Here is a 19,882-nt window from a genome sequence, read left to right as displayed (position 1 = left end):
ACCTGGGAAACTCTTAGACTAAGCTTGGTGGTGAGAGTGTTGGCTGTCAACCTTTCCCCAGGTTCCCACCAAGCTCTGCCAGTGAGCCCACCTGCAACATGACTGGAGACCTGGGAAGGCCGTATCCCAGGCCTGGGCCTGCTTCTATTGTCCTTTCTTCCTCCCCGCCCCCATCCCCATGCTGATGCTGCCACCCCGTGATGGAAGCCTCAGGTTCCAGGTGACCTAGCTGGATGGAGGAGAGTTTGGGCAGAACCAGGGGGAGCAGACGAGAGGACAGCTGACAGCATAGTGCCTCTGGGGCCCTGCATGTCCATTCTCTGCAAATCCAGTCATGTTGGGGGATCCTAAGGACCCAGGCCTGTCTCTATCAGGGTAGCTGATACCAGCCTGGCTGACCAGACGCTCCCAGCTGGGGCACACCTTCTCAGCTGACTCAATGAAAAATGGCCTCTTTCCAGCCCTGGTCCCAAGCTCACCAATCCCTGCCCTCAGCCACCACCTCAATTTTCTGCCCTCCAGACTTGCCCTGACTCTCGTTCAGCTCAGAGTAACAGGCCCCCATCCTTAGACTCTCACTGCAGCAGCCCAGGGAGACTGACCCTGGGGACCACTGGACAGCCGGCCCTCTCCCCACAGCCCCCTCCCAGGGCCAGCAACATGAGGACTTGATGGTTTATTTGCTCCGGACTGCCTATCTAACCTGAGTCTCCCCTAACTTTTGGATTTACCTGGCAGATTCTCTGCCCGCATGGAGGGAACCCTGGCCACTGCCTGCTCTCCTCTCTACTTTGAGAGCTAAGAGGACCGGGGCCTTCCTCCCACAACTGGCCATCCCTGCACATCAGCTCCAGCACCTACTTCTCTCCCCCAGCCTGCCTCTGTTCTCAGTCCTGGCCCTCCTCACTGGGGCTCGGAGGGGCAGCGGGCTGGAGAGAGAAGGAGACGCCTCCCAGTCCAGCATCCCTATCCCTGGACCTTGGCCTCAGTTTCCCCATAAGAAGCTGCTCTGAGCAGAGTTGTCAGGGGCCAGAAAGACGGTATGTGTGAGGCCTTTACCTGGAGGGGCCACTCCATGAATGCCCAACACTCCCCGTGTGCAATCCTGCTCCCCACATCTGCCAAACCTCTCCACACTAGCCCTGCCTCCAGTAAACAAAGAGGAGCTAGCAATGCTGGACAGCTCCTATGGCCCAGAAATGAAGTCCTACTCCTTGGCACCTGGGGGCCATCCTTTGCCGAGCTCTCTGAATGGCCCAGGGAACCAGACCGGGCCAGGTGGGGTCAGGGATGAAGAAGGCTGGCAGAGCCCTGGCCTGAGTGAGCCATTTCTTTGAGGCCATATGATGTGGCTCACTCCTCTGCCCTCTCAGGGCTCAGGGGCTGCCCTCTGGGTTCACCTCCAACACCCACCATGGGAAACCTCCAAAGTGTGAACATGGAGCAGCACACAGGCAGTTCAGGACACCCCGGCGCCTGAGACCAGGCAGAGTCGGCTGCCTCTGCAGCCCCGTGGGCAAGGCTGCAGCCAACACCACAGTGCAGCCAGCAGCCACGGTGCCACCCGTGCCCTCAGTGCTCCAAGCAGAGCGTGGAGAAGAGGAGCTTCGAGGACTCGGGCAGACATAGCCACAGACAAGGACCACACAGTTCCACCTATGAGGTGTCCCCAAAGGGCAGAGGAGATGGCGACTTAGGGGACAAGGGCAGCCTTCCTCTGACCACAGGGACCCCCCTGCTTGCCTGCGAACCACTGCTCACACCTCCCACTTGCTCCCCCCAACTTGCTGTCTGTCACTGGGCCCAGGTGGGGCCCCAGGAGGGCCCTGAGTCAGCAAGTAGCTGGCTGCGAGGTGAAGGAGGGCAGGTGTGGTGCGTGGGTCCACCCCTCCATTAGCCACCTAAGCAGGGCCAGGGCACCTGCACCTCTGTCAACGCTCAGACTTTACTCACATGTTAGGCGCCTGCCACCACTCCACCCAGCCAGACTTCCCCTTCTCCAAGACCAGCGGGCATGGACAAGAACAGAGGATGGAATAGGCTCCTCCCTTGAGCCTGGACACTCCAGGTTTAGCAAGGACACGCCCAACAGAAGAATTTTAAGGACACTGGCTTTGGAGCTGGACAGTTCTGAGTCCAAAGCCAGGTTCTTCCACTACTTGGGGAAGCAGTCTCCCTTCTCCGGACCTCAAGTTCCTCTCTGTAAGTTTGGATTCATCCTTTACTGAGCACCTACTATGTGTCAGGTGTCCTATTGAGTGCTGGGGATGAGGTGATGAAGTCAGACAGAGCCCCTACCTCCTTAGGCAGCTATGGGCTAAAACAGACTCTCAAGAATAAATGTGCCATTCAAAACTGGGCTGAGCGCTGTCAGTAGGAAAATGGGGTGCACATAATGAGACTGTGGCCCAGTTGGGGAGATTGGGGAGCCTCTCCTTGAGGAAGAAACCCTTGAGTGAAGGGTGAGTGAAAGTGAGCCAGCAGAAGAGTGTCCTGGGGGTGGGGATGGCCTGCGAGGGGGCAGAGCATGTGCAAATGTCCTGAGGTAGGAAGGAACAACTCGACGGCAGGGACAGAAGGCCAGTGTGGACAAAAAGTGGTGAGTTGTCAAGCAAAGGATTTGGATGGTAAAAATACTTCTGACGTCCCCAGGCTGCTGTGAGGCTCAAAAGCTAATACTGTAAAGCTCTGGGTGTGGATCTAGCACCCAGAGGGACATTCCCTGACTGTCAGTGGCAATGGGTCCACCCCCGACTTCCCCTTGGACTATGTGAATAACTTGAGTTCTCAGTCTTCTGACTCATAAGTCCTAGTCTGTTGAGTCCCCTTTTCATCTGTGCTAAGTGGGCCTGGGAGAAGGGCACACAAAAGTTGGAGGAGCGTGGTTTCTTCTATGAAAGCACCTCCAGGCCTCCAGGTAAGGCTCCCGTTGCTTTCTTGCCCTGTTCATATTCAACCGTCAGTGTCATTTTACAAGGTAGGTGCTAATTTTACAGTCATTTTACAAGTGAGCAAACGAAGGTTCAGAGAGGGTATGTAACGTGGCTACAGTCACAAAGCCAAACCCGGAGGTGGAGCAGGTTTGTCCTGCAGTGAGTGGGAGGTAAGATGAGCTAAGATGAGCCCGGGGCTCCCTCTCTCCACCCCCAGCCTCCTCACTTTGTCTCTCTCCTTGTTCAGTCCGTCTCAGTCCGTCCTTAGGTTTCCCCACACCCAGAACAGTAAGTTTCAGTAAATACGCGTGACTGAGTGAATGAACAAGTGAGCCTCTCTGCCTATTCCTCGCCCAGGGCCTTCACTGTCTTGTCTTTTTCTGTTTCCCTTTTTCCCGGACTCTTCTCGCTCTCTCTTCCCACACACCATGCTTTCTCTCTGTCTATGCGCGTGTCTGTTTCTCTCCATCTCTCTGTGTCTTTTCACCCGCCTTCAACCAAATACCTCAAACAAAAAGGCTTTCTTTCCCAGTCCTGCCCTACAGCTGCTAGCACTGTGCTGGGAAGCCCATCAGGAAAGTGCTGGCCCAGCAAAGGGCAGCTCTCAGATTGGTGCTTGCCCCGTGTCTGTCTGAATCCAGGCATTGCCCTGGAAATCCCAAGTAGCCCCTTCTTTCTTTGTGGCACCATCCAATCTCAGTGAGGATCAGGTCAGAGCATCGGGACCACCAGCCTCCTGGGCTTCAGGCTTCCTTAGGGCTGCTCCTCCGATACCAGCCTGCAGGACTAGTTAGCTGCCAAACCAGATATTCTGTGGCTGTGAGGATGAGCCCTCCACCTGATCAAATAACCACAAGGAGATACGCCCCTTGTTGCCTGTAGTGGCTCCTGGACATGTTTGAGGTCTTTTCACAACAAAAAGAGCCCCCCGGGGACTTCCTTGGTGGTCCAGTGGTTGAGGATCTGCCTTCCAATGGAGGGGACACATGTTTGATCCCTGTCGGGGAACTGTTAATAGAATCACGCATGCTGAGGAGAAACTGGATCCATGTGCCACAATCAGAGAAAAGCACATGCACCACAACTAAGATCCAATGCAGCCAAATAAGCAAATAAATTTTTAGGGGAAAATAGCCCCCCATATGAAAGCAGACCCAGAATTTCAAAATGGACCTTTTCCAATTAAAAAAAAAAAAAACCCTGGAGTCAGCGAGGAGAAATTAATATTGGTGCCATTGGGCTCTCAGCTTCATCCTGAGAGACAGAAAACAGAATAGGAATGAGCACAAGCCTGACAAGGGAGCAGGGCTGGGCTCGGCCACTCTCTGTCCTGTGACCTAGAGCAAGCTGCTGTGCCACAAAGAGGAGCAGGAGGTTGGAGGAGCCGGCTTTGCAGCCCTTCCCACACCACCCTTGTGTTCTGAAGACAGAGAGATGTCCACTCCTTCCTAATTGCTCTGGGGGAAGTGGAGCCAGAGATGCCGCCTGGAGGCCCCGGACTCTGAGAGGCAGTTCCTGCTCCCTCCACTAGATAGCGCTATGGAGTCGCTCTCCAAGTTCCCCATCAGCTAGACCTAGAGGGGCGGTGGGGCGGTCTTGCTTTCGTCAGAGTAAACGGCCCAGGTTTTCAGCTGGGCACCTGTGGTGCCAGGGCCTGTGGACGAGGGCAGTGGTCAGCAGCTGGATCCAAAGTGTTGGCTCCACTTTTCCCAGTGGGGTATGGTGGGGTTGGGGGGTGCACATCAGAGGAGAGTAGGCTCCATGTGGGACTCTGGGAAGGCTAAGGAGGGTGGGGCCACCTCAAAGCCCACTGCTTGACTTCCTCCCCTTCCACTTCTGAGCCTGCTCTCTGTCAAGCAAGCCCAGGCTCTCCCGATTCCCTCCAAAGAGTAATGGCAGCCTCTCCGGAGATGAAGCTAGCCCCACCACCGCCAGGTCTAAGAGATCTCACATTCCTTGAAAGCAGACCTCCCTTGGGGGTGGAAACCAATCGGGCACCGTCTCAGAGGCAGCGATGTCCCAAGAATCTTCACACAGTCCTCGCCCATGACTGCAGATATGTTTTGCTCTCTGTCCTCCCGATGTGGACCACTCCCCAGACTCCATGCCAACTGAGCCCGTTGCACAGCTGGGAACACAGGTCTTCATGGTCCAGCCTCCCCAGAGGTGTCATCCAGCCCCTCCCCACCAGAGCCATATCACTTTTAGGGCCATAAAACCATCTCTTCTCAGTCTCCAAGGAAGAGCCTTGAAACCTTCCTCCTCCCTGAACCGTTCCCTCATACCTCCAAAACTCTGTCGCTCACCTCCAGAATGGCCCATCCTCACCCAGAGATCACCCCAAATCAACCCTTTTAGAACAACACTCAGGTAAAAAGACATCCTGGAGTTTATGGCCTCTCTTTACTGAGGTGAAGATGAGGTCAAAGAAGCCAACATTACTTCATTCCTTTTCCTAATAATTCATGCTCTTACGCTTCCATTTTATAGAGCCCCAACTATGTGCCAACCACGATGCTAAACTCGTTCCTGCATGAGATCATTTAATCCTACATGGACTTAACGCAGTGAGGTTATGAGGAATGGTTCATTCCTCATTTTGCAAAAGAGGCTTTTGCCCAGATTCTAGTCAGTGTTGGAGCTGCGACTCCAACTCAGGATGTCTGATTCTAGCCAAGGCTTTTAGCCCTCTCGCCTTCAAAGACTGCCTTTTCTTTAACCCAAGTCCCACCCTGACTCCCCCTGGGAGCTTCATTCATGTGGCCAAATGAATGAGTTGTTGAAACTGATACAGTGACTCCTTAACTTTTTCCTACCTTGGGGCAATGAGCCCTACCCACCTCTGGAATCTCCACTTCTCACTCAGGCAAGGTCCTCCCCTTCCTCCTTCTTTTCCAGCCCTCCAAAGAGAGAGGAAAAGACATGCCCCCTCAGAGGAGGCTCCTGCAACCCTGCCTCTTGGTGCACATTCAGTCACTGGATTCCCATAAAAACTCCAAGAAGCAGAGTTCACCGCGCTTCTTGGAGCATAGAGCGGGTTCAGAACAGACCCAGGGTTCAAAATCAGTCCATCTGTTCCCAAAGCCTCTAAAAACACCCTCATTATGGAAAAGAGTCACCATGCACAGGAAGAAGTTCACACAGCCATGCTCTCAGCTGGCAATGTGCCAGGCACTGTGGTAGAGATCTGACATGGGAATTTTCACAACAAAGTCCTGGGGTAGGTACTGTCATTGTGCCCAACTCACTGATGTGAAAACTGAGGCTTGCAGACACTAATCCACTTGCTGTTTGTCAACTAAAGGCAGGCAGGATGAAGACCCAGCTCTGGAGGCAAGAGCAGGTGGAATGGAGGAAGACAAAACTCTCAGTAAAACATGAGTTCTTACTGGGTTCATGGACCTCCATTGATGAGCTTTAGGGGAACTGTGAATCTCATAATTTATATGCAAATGTATATATGCTTACTGGGGGTGGGAAGAGATCTATAGTTTTCAATATACACGCAAATCCCTAAAGACCAAACTGTTAAGAATCTTTAACCTAGCATAGTGCCTGGCATGCAAAAGGCACTCAATAATATCTGGTGAATGAATGAATAAGTAAATGGAGGGGTGAGTAAATGAATGAATGTTCCAGGAGACGCCTCATATGAGCTGGTACACACATTATCTTCTGCGGTGGTGAAAACAGTCCTGGGACCTGAGCCCAATCTGCCCCCAGGTTCTTTCTCCCAATCCCAGAGGCCACAGCCAGGTGCTCTGAGAGCTCCCAAGAGATGCCTCCCCCGCATTCTCCCCACCTCCACTTCTGACAATGACCAGGCAGAGACAGGAGTTGTGCAACTCAGCTAATGAAGCTTTATTGATTGCTGGAAGGGACAAGGGTGAAACAGGGCTCACGAGTCAAGTGCTTGGGGGAGGCGGGGACAGGAGAAGGGATCCCCCAGGGAAATCTGTGTCCACTTGGGGGGTACTTTCTAGGCATGAGCAGTGCAGAGAAGCCTTAGTTCTTGGTGCGAACGATCTGCTCGTGTGTGGACACCACCTTGCCATCGTGCACGTCCACGACTTTGGTGCGAACCTGGCGACTGGAGGATACTAGGGAAGACAGAAGAGAGGGCGTTACTAGTTGTGGGTGGCAATAGAGAAATCAGGAGCACAGAGACCAAGGAGCCCAGGGCACTTAAATGAACTGTCTCCCTACTGCCCTGTCCCCTGATTACCACCTCACCCACTGCTCTTGCCCCAGCACTGATATTATCAACACATTTCTTTCAGACTAGAGCTCCCTAAGGTCAGGGAGTCTGTGTCCTCAGACTGGAGCATCCTAATAACTGAGATCAAAATGGTTCTCTCCAGATCCGCCCAAATGGACCAGGCTTGGTGGGAAGACCACGTGGGGCTCTGTCCATGGTGCTAACTATGGGACCCTAGCTCAACTCCTCCAGAAGCCCCTATCTAACATCCTAGAGCTGCTGGGAGACAGGCAGTGGTCCTGAGTTCAGACTGGATGAGGAGGAAGGCCTTACCATCTCTGGATGACTGAGAGCCAGAGGAGAACTGGGAAGAGGAAAGGCTGTGAAGACAGAAAGGGGCAAAGGTCATTAGACACCGCGGTGGAGCAGTGAGTGAACACGGGGGCAGGACAGGGGTTCCAGGCACTCACTGGGCGTCCTCGCCCTCCAGCAGGCGGCGGTAGGTGGCGATCTCCTGCTCCAGCCGGGTCTTCACGTCCAGCAGGATCTTGTACTCCTGGTTCTGCTGCTCCATCTCGCAGCGCAGCTGGGCCAGCTGCTCTTCCACGCTGCTGATCAGCTCCTGGATCTGAGCCAACTGCATGCAGTAGCGGCCTTTGGTCTCTTCCAGGCTGTTCTCCAGAGATGCTTTCTGTGAGGGAAGGAAAGAAGATCAGGAATCAGGGAGGGTGGTCATTCCCTCCCAGCGAGACCCTGCGCACATACCCCCAGGCCCGGCCACGCCCCTACCATGCTGAGCTGGGACTGCAGCTCGATCTCCAGGTTTTGCAAGGTGCGCCGGAGCTCCGAGATTTCGCTCTTGCCGCTCTGCACCAGCTCGCTGTTGGTAGCCACCTCGCGGTTCAGTTCCTCTGTCTGCAGAAAAGAAAGCACCGTTTGCACGGGAAGTTCCAGGGAAAAGGGGTTCCTGGGTCCCTTCCACTCCGAATGCCACCCACCTTGCTGAAGAACCAGTCTTCGGCATCCTTGCGGTTCTTCTCCGCCATCTTCTCGTACTGGTCGCGCATCTCGTTCAGGATTCGGCTTAGGTCCACGCCGGGGGCGGCGTCCATCTCCACGTTGACGTCTCCGCCCACCTGGCCTCTCAGGGAGTTCATTTCCTACACAACCAATGAACAATCCATTATGGTGGCCGATTAGAATTCCCCAGTCGGAGGTGTTCCTGGACTGAACGTTGTCTTCAGCCATCTGAATTGCATCTCTTCCCTCCCAGCTAACCCTCTAAGTGGGTTTTTCCATTTAGCTCTCACCTCCTCGTGGTTCTTCCGGAGGTAGGCCAGCTCCTCCTTGAGGCTCTCGATCTGCATCTCCAGGTCGGCTCTGGCCAGGGTCAGCTCGTCCAGCACCCTACGCAGGCCGTTGATGTCGGCCTCCACGCTCAAGCGCAGGTTCAGCTCCGTCTCGTACCTGGAATGACCCACGAGAAATGAGACACCCACCCCAGTCACACTGGTGGTTCTGTTCTCTTCCCCCTTCTGTCCATAGTTGGCCTTCTTGGGTGGTTTATGGAGCCAGTCTTGATTGGCATGGATAGACATAATACCCATTATTTCTCAGATATGAACATCTGGGGAGGGGGACAATGACAGGAGTAAGTAGTTCATTGTGCTGTAGAATTCATGGAGGGGAGATGCCAACCAATATGACTACCTCTTGCACTTCAGGAACAAGTTGGGAAGTGGGGAGTGCCTCTCCCTGAAGCAGTGGCTCCCTAATCTGACTGTGGATCAAAATCACCCAAGTAGCCTATTAAAAATAACTGAATCAGAATCCCAAGGGTGGGGCCCAAGAGTCTTGTATTTTTACAAGCGCCCCAAGGGGGTTGCACACAGCCATCCTGACACTGGCACGCTCTGTTCAGGGAACACTGCTCCCAAAATGCCCCACCCAGGGAAGACCGGGTGCTCTGAACCACCGCTGCAAACTCACTTGGTGCGGAAGTCATCAGCAGCCAGACGGGCATTGTCAATCTGCAGCACAACGTTAGCATTGTCCACAGTGGCTGTGAGGATCTGCAGATGGAAAGGGCACAGGTCATTGGTGGAAAGGACAGTGCTAGCCAGACCTGACTTCAGCCTGCATCAGGCCTTTACCTTCATGCTTTTCTTGAATCCCCATTACTCCCCACAAGCCTTTGCCATGGCAGCCTAAAGGATGATCCCTGTTGGTCCAGCCTGGCTCATGCTCATCAGAATGGGTAGAAAGAGCCTTGGCTTTAAAACAAATAGCCCTTGAGTTTGGGTCCTGCTTCTACCACTGACTTGTTGCAAAACCTGAGATGGGTCTCAGAGCCTCAAGTTCCCTGCCACTGAGGAGAATGACCAGGTTCTCCAGACCCCCTTCCTGACTTGAATTCTCTCTCTGCACAAGCCAGGCCTGCCAAGACTCTGTAGGCACATGCACTCCTTCTCAAGCCCTCGGAGCACAGGATCTTAAGTGGAGCTTTCCCACAAACTGAGGTCCAGCTAGCACAGAGGATTCAAACCAGAAGAAGCAAATGGGGGTGGGGGAAGGGTTGGTGGGGATAGATCGAACTCTGGATTGGCTAGAGTTCCCTCCCTCATCATCTGATTTCCCTAATCCCCTCAAAGCATCAGAGCCAGACATCAAGATCAGCAGACTCCTGGTGTGATATGGGAGCAAGGAACAAGAGTCAGATGACACAAGTACCCCCAGCTCCCCTCCTGTGCAGAGCACGTGAGGCAGGTCACTGCTGATTGTCTCTGTGGGTTTTCCATGCCCTGTTGGCTGTGGGGAGGGGCTGCCTGTGCCAAGACTATGGCGGCAGCCACCACAGCCCAGACTAATGAGCTAATGAGCGGTTTGGATGTCTAGCCTGGTCCCGTTACAGCCTCGCTCCTCCCCTGGGCTGGAGAAAAGGTTGCTGCCTCCCAAGCTGGCAGGTGGGGCACAAGGGCTCTAGCTTTGGCTCTGCCATTAATTTGCTATGTGACCTTGGGCAGAGAGCCCAAAGCTTCAACTTCTTCTTCTGTAACTCATAAGGGTAGGAACCCCTGGTGTCTCATGGGTCTCGAGTCCAGAGAGGTATGAGCCAGGTGGGGAAAAGGAGACCATCTTCTCATAGACCAGCTCTGTTGGGGGCATCTAGAGCCAGAAGAAGGGGCTGGAGGCTAGCCTGTCTAAGAATTCAAAGCAATCAATGCTCTGAGGCCTCCATTGCTCCTGAGTGAGGTGGCTAGAACGGCACCTCCTGCCGCCTGGCCCACGCACCTTGTTCCTCAGGTCCTCGATGGTCTTGAAGTAGGGGCTGTAGTCCTTGGTCTCAGCAGGCCGCTGCCTCTGGTACCAGTCACGGATCTTCACCTCCAGGTCAGCGTTGGCCTCTTCCAGGGCACGCACCTTGTCCAGGTAGGAGGCCAGGCGGTCATTCAGGTTCTGCATGGTCACCTTCTCACTGCCTGCCAGAAGCCCATCACCAACGCCAAAGCCACCACCAAAACCACCACCCACGCCACCACCGAAGCCACCACCAAAGCCAGCACCAAGGCCACCGCCATATCCTCCACCGAAGCTGCTGCCCAGGGCCCCGCCAAAGCTGCTGCTGCTGCTGAAACCACCGCCATAGCCGCCCCCTAGCCCGCAGACACCCCCGGAGGAGTAGCGGGAAGAGGAGACAGACAGGCCTCCATAGGCACTGGGGGCCCGGCAGGAGCCTCCAGCCAGGACGGAGGATATGCGGCTAGAGCCACCACCGATGCCCCCGGAGCTCTTGATGGAGCTGGAGGAGGTGTACTGGCGGCTGCAGGTGGTCATGGTGCCAAGGAGAGAGGTGAATGAGCAAGTGAGCGAGTCGGCAGGGAAGAGAAAGGTGCTGAGGTGAGTTAGAAGGATGCCTGGTTTTATACTCCTGCGTAGGGGCGGGCCTGGCATTTTCCATTCCCCTTGGCTTTCATCACCCAGAGGCCAGTGCCAACTCCCAGGCAGATCCCTCCTCTCATCCACCTCATCATGTCTGTCTTATTTTACTGGAAACTCATTGTTCAGGGTGTTTGGGGTTTCTTGTCCCGCCAGATGTGATTCACAGGAGGAGGTGTGGGCCTGCAGGCTACGCTTTCCCTTCAGACCCTGGGAGCACGCGTGCTGGGCTCAGCAAGACGGTGGGAGTAGGGCTTGTGTGCACCATAAACCTGGTGACTTGTAGTTTCCCATTAATTCAGTGAGCCTCTGCCATGCACCTGGGGGAAGCCCACCACTCCAGGTGGCACCTGGCTGGAGGAACAACAGCATGGCAAGGTCACATGGGGCACAGAGATGCCGCTCAGCATTACCATCTATAAAAAGAAACGAGGCTTTGGGACCCTCCCAGGTCTGACCTTCTGGGCTGTGCCAAGGGGCCTGTCACACTCCTGAAACATGCCCTGCCAGGAGTCCAGTGGCTCAGGCTTCCACCCCAATGCCCCAGGTAAAGAGAAATCCAGGCAGCTCTCCTCAGCCCTTAGCACAGACCCTAAGGTCCTCCACACACCTGTGGGTATGCCCATGGCATTGGCTGCTTAGTCTGGCCAAGGGCACGTGGGAGTCACAGAAGACATCGGGAAAGAGCATGGAGTCAGGTGGAGTCCTGACTCTGCTGTTTACTCCTGTGTGACCTAGGCCCTGACCCTCCTCCGAGTCTCGGTTTGCTCATCTGTAAAGTGGGCGTAAATACCACCTGCTCAGTCTGGCCATGGACTCTCGGTGGCCACTCTGCCTATGGCAGTCAGCTCAAGAAGACAACATGACAATCGATGTGAGAGGGTTGTATAAGTCGAGTGGGGCAGAGTCTGGGTAGCGTTGTTGTAGCCCAGTCTGGGCCCCAGAGCGGGTGGAGCAACACCCCTGGAACAGCAATGGGGGGCAACAGGGCACTCAGACCACCAGGGCAGCCCTATGGGAGGGTCTTGCTCAGGCACCGTTGTCTGAGCCCCTTGTAGGGTTTTGGTGGGTGGAGGAGCACAGGCATCAGAAAGTGGAGTCAAGCGTCCCCAACCCCTGAGGCCCCGAGGGTCAGGGGACATTTCCAGGGGTCTTTCAAGCTCTGCCTCATATGTCTGTATATCAGAACCTCAGCCATCTCAGGTCTCCCTGACAACCTCCAAAGTCACCCCTGAGGCCTCACCCCACCCTCCCACCACCCTTCAGTCCCACAGACCCCGGCAGGCATGTTGGGAGGAATGCGGTCGTGTCTGGGGCTGCCTGACACGTCCCATCTCCCCAGACAGGCCCCAACAACCCCTGCTGGAGGCTCCAGGACTCCTCCTAGATCAACTGCTCCTGGAATGGAAGCAGAGCCTCCCTCTGCCCCCTCCCCAACTGCCACCAAAGCAGAAGTCGGGGAGCCGCCCTCCCCACCCCCACCCGTCGCCACTGGGGCTTAGAAGACAATGCTGAGACAGACACTTGAGTCTGTGGGCTCCCCAAATCTGCCATGCTGAGGACGCTCGAGGATGTGAGTAAGCGAGGGCCCCGCCCCACCCCAACCTCCCCTGACAGACACTCCTAATCTCCTTCCAGAGAATGGTCCCCCACCCCGGCCCAGCCCTACGATTTCCTCAGTGAGAGGCATCAGGGATTTGGGCTGAAGGAGGAGATGCCTTTGTTAGAAGATGTTGCTGTTGGCTGTGCGGTGGAGGGGTTGGGGTGCTCTCCAGAGAAACATGCAGCGTTCGGAGGGACCCAGGGAGCACCAGTGAATGCAGAGCCCAGCACCCGCTTCTTCCATGGTGCCCACCACACCGTCTCTTTCCACCACCAGGAACCACGGACAGAATCCCTGGAGCACGGGACACAGGAAGAGCTCTTCTTCCCTCTCACTTGATTCAGAGGAACCCACAAGAGGCTCCCTCCTTGCCCCTCGCCAAAGGGGAATCCAAAAGACAAAGAGGGTGGGGAACCCATGACGCATACGTTCACGCATACAATCCAGGAAGAGATCTTTGCCAGCCCACTCCCAACCTCCAGGGACCCTGGAATCCCAGCATCAGAAACAGTTCTGACCGTTTCCCCCACCCATCACTAGACCCTGGCTCAGATCCTAAGGCCAGCCCTCTTCCCCCTGTAGACAGGGATCTAGGTGCAAATAGCCCGGCCTGGTGTTCCTGACATTTTGAAGAGGGGCAGCTTTCTGGAGCAGCAAGGGTTAATGTGATGGGTTAGGAGGTGGCATCATCTGTTGGAACTGGAGTACCCCCCACCTCTGGACTCCCACAAAACCCTGGTTTTGTGTGGCATGTGGCCATTACCTGAGCCTCCTCCAGCCTCCCCCCGGGGAAGAGGAGGTGGCGGTAAAGGAGGGTGGTGCCTCTTGCGGTTGGTGAGTCTCCCAGCACCAGCCAGTTGAGGGGAGACCGATGCCAATCCAAACTGGTGAAGGGGCAAGGCCAGGCAGCCCCCCACAGAACCAGCATTGTGTGCTGAGGACCCGGCTGCTCCTAAGGAAGGAGGAGAGCTCGGGACAGCCCAGTCTGAGGAAGGAGACACAGCCCTTGCCCTCAGAGCCTCAGTCTCAGTGAAGAGACAGTCTCTGCTCTTTGGAAACCCCCAGCCTGAGAGGGAAGAGAGGACACACACCCGAATTACTGAAGCTACGAATAAATATCAGAAAAGTGCAGTTCATGTGTATTCGTTTCCTGGGGCTGCAGTAACACATTATCACAAAGCTCGTGGTTAAAAACAACCGAAAGTCTTCCCTCACAGTTCTGGAGTACGGAGTCTAAAATTAAAGTGCCACACTCCGTGTGAAAGTGCTGAGGGGGATCCTGCCTTGCCTCTTCCGGTTTCTGTCCGCTCCTTGCACTCCTTGGTTTATGGCAATGCAACTCCAGTCTCTGCCCTGTCTTCACATAGCCATCATCTCTCTGCGTCTGCATGTCCTTTTCTATCTTAGGACACTCACTGAAGTTAGTGCCCACCCTAGCCTTCCCTGGTGGCTCAGAAGGTTAAGAGTCTGCCTGCAATGCAGGAGACCCGAGTTTGATCCCTGGGTCGGAAAGATCCTCTGGAGAAGGAAATGGTAACCCGCTTCAGGATTCTTGCCTGGAGAATTCCTTGGGCAGAGGAGCCTGGTGGGCTGTAGTCCCTGGGGTCCCAAAAGAGTTGGACATGACTAAGCAACTAACACTCACTAATCCAGTATGATCTTCTCTCAGCTCTTACATCTGCAAAGAGCTTATTTCCAAATCAGCTCACATTCTGAGGTTCCAGGTGCACACAAAGTTCAGGGGGACACTATTCCACCCACTAGCTATGTAACAGATCCAGAACTATCCATGTTGCAGAGGCAGTGGTGAAAACTTTTGGAGAGATGGTTATGATAAGATGTGGGCAGGGCCAATCTGGAAGGCTTCTGGAGGCAGCTTTAACAACATATAAAGGTGCCAGGCAGTGAGCATCGGGGAAGTACCGAATTCTCAGTTCTCTGATCCACACTTCCCATCACCCAGTTTCTCTGACTCCCTCACAAATAGACAGAGACTGCTCTGGGACAGAGATCTTTTATGACTTTTTATTTTTAGATTATCTTGAATTTTCATTAAAAGTTGCAAAAATTTTACAGAACCTATGTGTCCCCTTCACCCAGCTTCCCCTAGTATGAACAGATCACATAAACATTACACAATGATCAAAACCAATACCTTAACATTGACCCAATAATGTTAATTAACCATGGACTTTTCTTGCATTTCACCAGTTTCTCCAGCAATGACCCTTTTTTGTTGCAGGATCCAGTCCAGGATTCCGCTCACTAGTTGTCATGTGTCCTGCAGTTTGCGACAGCCCCTTCTGTCGTTCTTTGTCTTTTAAGACCTTAATGCTTTTAAAGAGTACCGGTCAGTTATTTTTATAAAATATCCCTCAGTTTGCGTTTTTCTGATAATTTCTCAACATCAGATTGAGGCGATGCATTTTGACAAGAAGACCACAGATGTGTCATTATGACCTTCTCGGTGCATGATCTCAGGCATCAAAGACATGTGTTGATGTGTCTCAGGGCTGATGACACTAACCTTGCTCACTGGCTAAAGTGGGTTTGCTAGGCTTCGCCATGGTAGTATTGTTTTTCTCACTGAAACTAATAAATACTTGGAGGAAGATACTTTGAGACTATGCAGTTTATCCTGTTTCTTTTTAAACGTTCACCCACTAGGTTTTGAATCCATCAGCAGGGGGAAAGAGCTTTTGACACCCACTGGCTCAAGAGCCTCATTTATCCAGACTTGAGGGACTGTGGCTTTTAGGAGACACTTGGAGGATTGTCCAGGCCCAAGAAAGAACTCTTTCCTCCTCTTTTGTCTAGCCCCATAGCTAACCTGGGCCCCTCAAACCCTCTGTGCCCTAAGGTATTCCCATACCTCTTCCTTGGAAGAGATACCAAGTCTTTCTCTAATCATTGATGTCTAGAGTCTTTTCTTAGCACTGCCCCCCACCAGCCATGGGGGAAAGAAAGGGACAGTCAGGGTCCTCCTCATGTCCCAGGTAGGAAGTCTGAGGTCCAGAGAAGCTCACAGTCAAGTGACCAGGTGGAGCCCTCCTTGTGATTCTCAGATCACCTCCCACCCAGAGGGTCTGCCCAGAGCTGGGCTTCTCCTCTCCTCCTGGCAGAGTCCAGGTCCCCTGCCTTCCCTTCCCCATCTCTCCACACCCTCCCCTGCCCAAGCTCCTTCACTTTGCCCACCCCCTCTCCTCACCAAGTCCCAGCTACCTGTGTACAGCAAGGGTTATGTCTGCTAGAGCTGAGGGCTGTCACTTCTAGGAATGACAAGCTGGAACCTGAACTGATCTAAACCTCAGCATCTGTCACCAGAAAGGCAGGGCTGGCACAGGGGCCAGAAGCAGGCAGACTGGCAGGCAGGATTGCGGGCGCAAGAGGCAATCAGGAGCCTGGAGCACCGGCTCCCCTTTCCCCTTGAAAGTTCTGCCACCCGCTGGTTTCCCAGGCTAGCCTGCCCATCTAGGCCAAGCTTCCAGGGGAGAAGCTGGGTTGACACTACCAATGGGCTGATTCAAGTGTCTCTGCGTCTGCAGACCTGCCTGAGCCTGCCAGCTGCAAGAGTTGATAAATCTGAGACTGACCATCCCACGTTATAGATGCAGAAGTTTCAGAGGCTGAGGAAATTCTCAAGCGTTCACAGAAAGGAAGCTGCTCAGCCAAGATTCAATCCCAGCTTGCCTGGTCTGTAACTTTCACTTTTCAAAGACAAGCCCCCTCCTGCCAGAGAGTCTAAGATGGAAAGGGCCTCACGTGTCATCTAGTCTCTTAACTTTACAGATGGGGAAACTGAAGTCCAGAGAGGGGAAAGGTCGGGTCCAAAGTCACACAGCAGAACCTGCTTTAAAAGTGCCAAGTGTTTAACAACTGTTACCCAGGAATCTGAGCTAGGCAGGGTGAGAATGTGTGGGGTGAAAAGAGCTGTATCTGCACCCCAGAATCACATTCGGGTTGTTAAGAACATGAATGGTTAGGTGGTCAAAGGACAACAACAGAAGGATTCACTAACCTACTATTAGCTCCTTGTTCAAAAAAAACAAGGCTTACATTCTCTAGTCAATTACCTGTGATGCCCAGTGCAAACAGAGCTCCACCCCAACAGCCCGGTTGCCTCACAGACCCTTACATTCCCACCCATCTCCCAGCCTCTGCCTGAATTTCTGCTTCTGTCTTCTTTCTGCCCAAAGCCCTCATGCCTTTTTAAGGCCAAGCCTCAACCCGACAGGCAAATTTAAGCTATGATTTCTGTAAACTGCAGAGCATAAAGCAAATGTTCAGTGAAAGGGAGGGAAAAGAGAGAGGAGAACAAGGAAAGAAGAGAGGAAAGGGAAGATGGTAAGTAAATGTGGAAGGAAGAATAGATGGATGGATGGACTGGCAGATGAGTGCGTAGATGGATATACGGAAGATAATGGATGGATAAATAGAGTAAGGTGGATGAATGGTGAGTGGGTAGGTGGGTTGTCATGGGGATGAAAGATTGATGGAACACAGAGAAAGGGAAGTCATCCCACCCATCCCAGGATGGGTAAGCATCCTAGAGGAATTCTTAATTTAGCTGTAACTTGATGATGAATAGATGCTAAACAAGCCTGTTTGCCCGGGGAAGCACCTGAGCAAAGACACAGAAGTGTGAGACATGGTTCTGCTGGAGAATGCAAGCTCTTAAGCACTGCGGGGGGCCCACCGCTGAAGGCTGGATCTGCCTGAGGGAACTAAGAACAGAGGCTGAAAGACAAAGGCTGTGCCGAGGTGCTCTGACCACTCTGGGGGCACTGAAGTGTCCTAAGCAGGGCAGTGACACTCTCAGATGTGTTTTCAAGGGCCACTCTGGCATCCATGCAAGACACGCTTTGGGAGAGGGGGCAGCAAAGGAAAAGGGGGGAAGGAAGATGCCCCTCGCCCTTATCCAGATAAAAGATGGGTTGGCGGGCCCCTCCTCTCCCAGGAAGTCTTACTCCATCACCTTGGATCACCTGGCTTTCCCCTTTCTCAGCCCGCCCAGTGTGTCTATAATCTGTGCACCCTCCCTTGTAGCTTCCTACAGTGCCTTAGAGGGCCACAAATTGTCTCTCTCCCATAGCAGTGTTCAGTGTGTTAATTTACTGTTAATTACTCTAGTCTGCCAGGGGAGACACAGCCATTGCCCTCAGGGACACCCAATCTGATGGAGGATCTAGCTCTGATGGCGCTTAGAGCTTACTCTGCTTCCTAGGCTGAGGGGAGCCCAAAGCTGAGGAGCCACCAGGGGGGGTGGGTAGCACATGGAAACCTTCTTGGAAAGGTTTGACTCAGGTTTGAAAGAAGGAAGATCCCTGAATGGGTGGAGTGGGAGACGGCATTCCCAGGCAGGGGCGTGGCTGTGGGAACTCCAGCGCCTGCAAAGTCAGCACCTGGGAATCACAATAGCTGTGTCAGGAGCCTTGAGCAACAGGTTGGGAGAGGGTAAGAGAAAGGGCAAGAGAGGAAGGGGTCCTGGGCAGTTCCGGCCTGGAGGGTGGAAGGAAGAAGCAGTTTCCATCAGTCAGAAGTTGGGGCCCAGATTCAATGCCATGCCACCCACACCTAGGCTGAGACACCAAGGGGCCAAGGAGGGAGCAGGGCCTCCCAGGTTAGTCAGACCTGGGGTTCCAGCCTAGGATTCCCCCACTGACCAGCCATGTGACCTTGGTCAAGTCACTGCAGCCCTCTGAGCCTGCTTCCTATCAAATGGGTTTAATAACCTCCCTTGCAGATTTATTGAGAGGAGGTGACAATTCATGGCAAGCAGCCAGCATGACGTTTGGCACAGTGAACATGTTTAGCTTAAAAACTTCCCTTAAATTAAGCCCTAGAGGTGGACCAGGGGCTTCCCAGGTGGCTCAATGGCACAGAATCCACCTGCCAATGCAGGAGATGCAAGAGACTCGGGTTTGATCCCTGGATCGGGAAGATTCCCCTGGAGTAGGAAATGGCAACCAGCTCCAGTATTCTTGTCTGAAAAGTCCCATGGACAGAGGAGCCTGGTAGGCTACAGTCCATGGGGTCGCAAAGAGTCAGACACGACTGAGTGAATGAACACAGCACACAGAGGTTAATCAGTGGTGGGCAGGAGGTGAGCACAGATGGAAAATGGGTATCAAAATTCAGGCAAAGACAGAGCAAAGAACAAAGAGGAGTCCAAGATAGAGCTAGGGCATCAGAGTGACAGAAAGAGAGAGGCCTCAGGAGAGATGCTGAGGCCAGCGGGCCGGGGTGATGAGCCGGTGAGTCTGTGAGGGCCTGGCCAGGGTGGAGTCTCTAGGAACCGGCAGACCCAGAAACCCTGCTGAGGAAGAGTCAGCAGGATGGCTTGGGTGTGAGGGGAGAAGGCAAGGCCCACATTCTGAGGTTGGAGGCCCAACAGCATCTTCCGCCTCCCCGTGATGTCCCCTACCCCAGTCCAGGAGTGAGGGGAGCAGGGAAGCAACAGCTCAGGGGTTCCACTGAGGCCCCAAGACCAAGGAAGTCCCACCAGTCACTTGGCATCACCCAGTACCTGGTTCTTCTCCCAACCCTGGCTGTTGGTGCAATGAGGGCAATATCTATCCGGCTACACGGGCAAACACACACACACTCACACACATCCATTTCTATGTCACTCACCTCCAAAAGAGGGAATGGGCAACTTATGAGAAAAGACACATGGATAACACAGCAAAGGAAACCATTTGCTGTTGTTGTTATTTAGTCACTAAATAGTGTCCAACTCTTTGCGACCCCAAGGACTGCAGCACACCAACTTCACTGTCCTTCATTATCTCCAGGAGTTTGCTCAAATTCATGTCCACTGAGGCAGAAACCATAAGCAAAATATAAAGGAAACCATGAACAAAACCGACAGACAACCCATGGGCTGGGAGAAAATATTTGCCAATGATGCAACTGACAAGGGGTTCATTTCCAAAATATACAGACAGGTCATACAGCTCAATATCAAAAAAAAAAAAAGAAAGAAATCAAAACATGGGCAGAAGATCTAAATAGAAATTTCTCCAAAGAGGACACACGGATGGCCAATAAGCATATGAAAAGATGCTCAATGTCACTAGAGAAATGCAAATCAAAACTACATTGAGGTAGCAACTCACACCAGTCAGAAGGGCCATCACCAAAAAGTCTACAGATGAAAAAGGAATGCATTTGAGTCGGTTCTAATGAGGTGGATGAACCTAGAACCTATTA

At 53.4% G+C, this 19,882-nt stretch overlaps 1 protein-coding gene across 1 annotated transcript; it reads right to left on the bottom strand.

Moving 5' to 3' along the window:
* Window positions 1–6,804: 6,804 nt before the first annotated feature.
* On the bottom strand, window positions 6,805–10,965 carry LOC129651215 (keratin, type I cytoskeletal 14). Its single transcript, XM_055579914.1, has 8 exons — window positions 10,423–10,965; window positions 9,121–9,203; window positions 8,442–8,598; window positions 8,130–8,291; window positions 7,921–8,046; window positions 7,602–7,822; window positions 7,465–7,511; window positions 6,805–7,033 (listed from the first exon to the last, which is right to left on the bottom strand). The coding sequence occupies exons 1-8, from the start codon at window positions 10,963–10,965 to the stop codon at window positions 6,939–6,941; spliced, it is 1,434 nt and encodes a 477-aa protein (XP_055435889.1). The 3' UTR covers window positions 6,805–6,938.
* Between the last annotated feature and the right edge of the window lie 8,917 nt (window positions 10,966–19,882).

The sequence above is a fragment of the Bubalus kerabau genome, chromosome 4 (genome assembly GCF_029407905.1).
Source record: "Bubalus kerabau isolate K-KA32 ecotype Philippines breed swamp buffalo chromosome 4, PCC_UOA_SB_1v2, whole genome shotgun sequence".
NCBI lineage: Eukaryota > Metazoa > Chordata > Mammalia > Artiodactyla > Bovidae > Bubalus > Bubalus kerabau.
The sequence above is the reverse complement of the archived record's forward strand: the minus strand, read 5'-3'. Positions and strand labels throughout refer to the sequence as shown.